Source organism: Oncorhynchus gorbuscha, linkage group LG04, assembly GCF_021184085.1.
Source record: "Oncorhynchus gorbuscha isolate QuinsamMale2020 ecotype Even-year linkage group LG04, OgorEven_v1.0, whole genome shotgun sequence".
Taxonomy (NCBI): domain Eukaryota; kingdom Metazoa; phylum Chordata; class Actinopteri; order Salmoniformes; family Salmonidae; genus Oncorhynchus; species Oncorhynchus gorbuscha.
In genome coordinates this window covers 6,840,523-6,846,669 of record NC_060176.1, presented here as the reverse complement: position 1 = coordinate 6,846,669, position 6,147 = coordinate 6,840,523, and the positions used below count along the sequence as shown (strand labels likewise).

Genomic DNA, 6,147 nt, shown 5'->3' with positions numbered 1-6,147 from the left:
ACGAGCCTGGTAACGAAGATCTACCCGTCGTTCTATGCGGATGGCGAGAGCAATCAAAGAGTCCACACTGGAAGGAACCTCCCGAGAGAGAATCTCATCTTTGACCACTGTGTGGAGTCCCTCCAGAAAACGAGCGAGCAGCGCCGGCTCGTTCCAGTCACTAGAGGCAGCAAGAGTACGAAACTCTATAGAGTAATCCGTTATGGATCGATCACCTTGGCATAGGGAAGCCAGGACCCTAGAAGCCTCCCCACCAAAAACTGAACGGTCAAAAACCCGAATCATCTCCTCTTTAAAGTTCTGGTAATTGTTAGAACAATCAGCCCTTGCCTCCCAGATAGCTGTGCCCCACTCTCGGGCCCGGCCAGTAAGGAGTGAAATGACGTAAGCAACCCGAGCTCTCTCTCTAGAGTATGTGTTGGGTTGGAGAGAGAACACAATCTCACACTGGGTGAGAAAGGAGCGGCACTCAGTGGGCTGCCCGGAGTAGCAAGGTGGGTTATTAACCCTAGGTTCTGGAGGCTCGGCAGGCCAGGAAGTAACAGGTGGCACGAGACGAAGACTCTGGAACTGTCCAGAGAGGTCGGAAACCTGAGCGGCCAGGTTCTCCACGGCATGGCGAGCAGCAGACAATTCCTGCTCGTGTCTGCCGAGCATGGCTCCTTGGATCTCGACGGCAGTGTTACGAGCGTCTGTAGTCGCTGGGTCCATTCCTCGGTCGGATCCTTCTGTCATGCTGGTGAATGAGGACCCAAAAGCGACTTGGCGAAAACAGAGTATTTAATCCAGAATAAACTTTACAAAACAAAAAGCATAATACTACACGTAAAGACGAGAACAGACTGGAGACTTGATCGAGAACTGCAGGTTGCCTCGGGAAGGCACTTGAACCTAGCAGACTCAGACACCTGCTCACCACGCAGCATCTGAGGGAAACACGACACGACAGGGCAAAACATAGACACAGCACGGTGAATTATAAATGAGGATCCGACAGGGCAGGTACGGGAAACAAGGAGAGAAATAGGGACTCTAATCAGGGAAAAGGATCGGGAACAGGTGTGGGAAGACTAAATGATGATTAGGGGAATAGGAACAGCTGGGAGCAGGAACGGAACGATAGAGAGAAGAGAGAGCGAGAGAGTGAGAGAGGGAGGGGGAGAGAGAGGGCTAGAAAGAGGGAAAGAACCTAATAAGACCAGCAGAGGGAAACGAATAGAATGGGAAGCACAGGGACAAGACATGATAATAAATGACAAAACATGACAGGTCTGACCAATCTGATTCCACGCTTCAAGACTTGGGATATTGGGATATGTTCCGCATTGCGTCACACAACAACATTGACGAATACGCTGATTTGGTGAGCGTTTTCATTAGAAAGTGCATCGGCGATGTTATACCCACAGCAACGATTAAAACATTCCCAAACCAGCAGCATTCGCGCGAAAATGAAAGCGCGAACCACTGCTTTTAACCAGGGCAAGGTGACCGGAAACATGACCGAATACAAACAGTGTAACTATTCCCTCCGCGAGGCAATCAAACAAGCTAAGCATCAGTATAGAGACAAAGTAGAGTCGCAATTCAACGGCTCAGGCACAAGAGGTACTGTACAGTATGTGGCAGGGTCTGCAGTCAATCACGGATTACAAAAAGAAAACCAGCCCCATCGCGGACCAGGATGTCTTGCTCCCAGACAGACTAAATAACTTATTTGCTCGCTTTGAGGACAATACAGTGTCACTGACACGGCCTGCTACCAAAACCTGTGGACTCTCCTTCACTGCAGCCGACGTGAGTAAAACATTTAAACATGTTAACCCTCGCAAGGCTGCAGGCCCAGACGGCATCCCCAGCCGCGCCCTCAGAGCATGCGCAGACCTGCTGGCTGGTGTGTTTACGGACATATTCAATCAATCCTTATCCCAGTCTGCTGTTCCCACATGCTTCAAGAGGGCCACCATGGTTCCTGTTCCCAAGAAAGCTAAGGTAACTGAGCTAAACGACTACCGCCCCGTAGCACTCACTTCCGTCATCATGAAGTGCTTTGAGAGACAAGTCAAGGACCATATCACCTCCACCCTACCTAACACCCTAGACCCACTCCAATTTACTTACCGCCCCAATAGGTCCACAGACGACGCAACCACACTGCACACTGCCCTAACCCATCTGGACAAGAGGAATACCTATGTGAGAATGCTGTTCATCGACTACAGCTCAGCATTTAACACCATAGTACCCTCCAAACTCGTCATAAAGCTCGAGACCCTGGGTCTCGACCCCGCCCTGTACAACTGGGTTCTAGACTTCCTGTCTGGCTGCCCCCAGGTGGTGAGGGTAGGTAACAACATCTCCACCCCGCTGATCCTCAACACTGGGTCCCCACAAGGGTGCGTTCTGAGCCCTCTCCTGTACTACCTGTTCACCCATAACTGCATGGCCATGCACGCCTGCAACTCAATCATCAAGTTTGCAGACGACACTACAGTGGTAGGCTTGATTACCAACAACAACGAGACGGCCTACAGGGAGGAGGTGAGGGCCCTCGGAGTGTGATGTCAGGAAAATAACCTTTATGCACGTTGCAGGCGTGCATAAAACAAAGGAGATGATTGTGGACTTCAGGAAACAGCAGAGGGAGCACCCCCCTATCCACCCTATCCACATCGACGGGACAGTAGTGGAGAGGGTAGTAAGTTAAGTTCCTCGGTGTACACATCACGGACAAACTGAAATGGTCCACCCACACAGACAGCATTGTAAAGAAGGCGCAGCAGCGCCTCTTCAACCTCAGGAGGCTGAAGAAATTTGGCTTGTCACCAAAAGCACTCACAAACTTCTACAGATGCACAATCGAGGACATCCTGTCGGGCTGTATCACCGCCTGATACGGCAACTGCTCCGCCCACAACCGTAAGGCTCTCCAGAGGGTAGTGAGGTCTGCACAACGCATCAAATGAGGAGCAAACCGGGAGCAAATTATCTGCCATCCAGGACACCTACACCACCCGATGTCACAGGAAGGCCAAAAAGATCATCAAGGACAACAACCACCCGAGCCACTGCCTGTTCACCCTGCTATCACCCAGAAGGCGAAGTCAGTACAGGTGCATCAGAGCAGGGACCGAGAGACTGAAAAACAGCTTCTATCTCAAGGCCATCAGACTGTTAAACAGCCACCACTAACATTGAGTGGCTGCTGCCAACATACTGACTCAACTCCAGCCACATTAATAATGGAAATTGATGGAAATTGATGTAAAAAAAAAAAAAGTATCACTAGCCACTTTAAACAATGCCACTTAATATAATGTTTACATACCCTACATTACTCATCTCATATGTATATGTATATACTGTACTCTATATCATCTACTGCATCTTGCCATCTTTATGTAATACATATATCACTAGCCACTTTTATGTTTACATACCCTACATTTTTATTATTATTATTTTTTTTAACCTTTATTTAACTAGGCAAGTCAGTTAAGAACAAATTCTTATTTGTTCTTAGTTAACCCAGAACAGTGGGTTAACTGCCTGTTCAGTGGCAGAACGACAGATTTGTACCTTGTCAGCTCAAGGATTTGAACTTGCAACCTTTCGGTTACTAGTCCAATGCTCTAACCACTAGGCTACACTGCCGCCCCACATTACTCATCTCATATGTATATACTGTACTCGATACCATCTACCGCATCTTGCCTATGCCGTTCTGTACCATCACTCATTCATATATTTTTATGTACATATTCTTTATCCCTTTACACTTGTGTGTATAAGGTAGTAGTTGTGGAATTGTTAGGTTAGATTACTCGTTGGTTATTACTGCATTGTCGGAACTAGAAGCACAAGCATTTTGCTACACTCGCATTAACATCTGCTAACAATGTGTATGTGACAAATAAAATGTGATTTGATTAGATTAGCCGTGGTTTATCGGCCAAATACCACAGCCCCTCGGGCCTTATTGCTTAACTATACCACAGTCACTGCACTGACAACTAGCCAAGCTAGATACATGTAGTTCTATTATTGCTCTTTTATACACGTGAAGTAGACCTGTGGGGTGTTCTACAGGATATGAAGGAGGTAAAGGCTATCAGACTTACCGACTGCTTGACGACGTCGGCCCACTCTGGTGGAACCCCGTACTCTGGGTTCTCCTGAAGGAACCGACACAGGTCCTTTAGAGGGGGGGCGAAGGCCCCACCAACCTGGGGAGAGGACGGGAGGACAACATGAGACAAAGTAGAAGTTGTACAGCACGCACGCACGCACGCACGCACGCACGCACGCACGCACACACACACACACACACACACACACACACACACACACACACACACACACACACACACACACACACACACACACACACACACCTTGCGTGCATTTCTCCTGTTGATGATCTGGACCCTCTCCTCTCCTGTCAGACTGTTGACATCGATCTTGTTGGGATTCCTGCAGCGATGCCTCTTCTGCTTGGGTCTACCATCCTGCTGGAACTGCTCCAGCTGCCTCTTATTCACTCCCTGAGGAGGAGAAGAGAGGGTCAGGGATACAGAGGTTCAACTACAGGACTACATACAAAACAATATCTTCTGTCAATGAAAATTTGATTCAAATTGCAAATGTAATTTCTGTTTATGTCATGAATTGACTGAATGGAAATGGAATTGACCGTAACCCTGACGGATGTCTATTGTAGTTGTACAGTATATTCACAGCCCTTAATAAACCCTGGGTTAGGGATAGAGGAATGGAGAATCAGAGGTTGAGGAAGAGGAAGGGAGGGACTCACAGGGATGAAGGCCCCTGTGTCAGCCACAAAGCCTGGGTGTTCTTTGAGCCACAGTTCCAGCTCTCTCCTCCTGGGGGCATCGTCTCCGGCCAGACGGGTCCCATCTTTCAGGTTGATGACAGAGACCCTGCTCTCTGTGTCCATAGGGCCCTGGGCCCCTAGGGGGTTACCCTGCCCTGAGGCAATAGACAGCCCAGTGCCAGCCTGACTCATACCACCCCACGCCGGGGGCACCTGGAGATGCAGGGTAGACATCATCCCATCAGTGAATATCTAGTAGCTAGTATTTATATAGGCATACTAACACACCCTTCATATGGCCTTCTATACTTCAGTACACACAGTAAATCCTATATTATATTTTCAATTGCTAGGTAAACATATTTAAGCATACTCTTCAAACTTTAAATATCTCTTACAACCATGCAATCACATGTAGCTTTCCAGTAGCCAGTGTTGCAGGACTAAATGTTGAAGGACCTAAGATGGCAAGATAGGAGTGAGAGGATTGACAGGGAAGACGTAGAGCCCCAAAGAGAAGAGAGAAAAGTAAATTAAGATCTTACGCTTTCAGGCACGGTTGGTCCTCTGTTCCTGTTCATAAAGAGCAGGTCCATCCCCTCCACATTCTTCCTCCTTCCTCTCCTCCTCTTCACCACCGGCTGGCCGTCCATACCTCCGTTCAGCTTCATCTGACCTGCCAGACCTGTAGAGTCTGGAAACAACATGTCCCAGATTAAAACAGAAGACTAAAGCAGTACACACCATCACGATCATGAATGTACAACATATGGGAAAATGTATCTTTGCTGTCATCTAGTGGTAGCAAATAAAAAACACACAGTTTAGCTTTGAGATTTCTCATGAAGGGTATTCAAATTGTTTTTACCTTTAACTAGGCAAGTCAGTTAAGAACAAATTCTTATTTTCAATGACTGCCTAGGAACAGTGGGATAACTGCCTTGTTCAGGAGCAGAACAACAGACTTTTACCTTGTCAGCTCGGGATTAGATCTTGCAACCTTTCAGTTACTAGTCCAACGATCTAACCACTAGGCTACCTGCCTAGTATGAACTATCAATTGTATAAACTAACAATACATTGCTGTAAAAACAGGACTTTGTGGTCAGCCCTAGTCTGTATGTACCCTGTGGGAAGCTGGCAGCCTGGGGCTTGGTGAAGTCAGCCAAACTGGTGTCTGAGGCACTCTGGAGCTCATGGAGCCTTGTAAGGTACTGCTGCTGGCTCAGGGGCCCCTCCTCAGGCTCCAGGGGCCTCTTCAGGGGCTGGCCGGGCCCCTGCTTCTGGAAGGTCAGCTTCAGACCCCCCTCCTG

The 6,147-nt window shown here is 48.1% G+C and overlaps 1 protein-coding gene across 7 annotated transcripts in view; it reads right to left on the bottom strand.

Annotated features, from left to right (window-relative positions):
• The window catches only part of chd9 (chromodomain helicase DNA binding protein 9), a 143,217-nt gene that overhangs the window by 3,496 nt on the left and 133,574 nt on the right, over positions 1 to 6,147 (bottom strand). For 6 of the 7 annotated variants that reach the window (XM_046345638.1, XM_046345640.1, XM_046345639.1 and 3 more), the window contains 5 exons: positions 5,961 to 6,147; positions 5,380 to 5,528; positions 4,814 to 5,047; positions 4,395 to 4,544; positions 4,122 to 4,226 (listed from right to left, as the gene is read on the bottom strand). In XM_046345638.1, the coding sequence (XP_046201594.1) occupies positions 4,122 to 4,226; positions 4,395 to 4,544; positions 4,814 to 5,047; positions 5,380 to 5,528; positions 5,961 to 6,147 (825 nt within the window). The remainder of the gene's footprint in view (positions 1 to 4,121; positions 4,227 to 4,394; positions 4,545 to 4,813; positions 5,048 to 5,379; positions 5,529 to 5,960) is intronic. The other variant, XM_046345641.1, reaches the window with a different exon arrangement.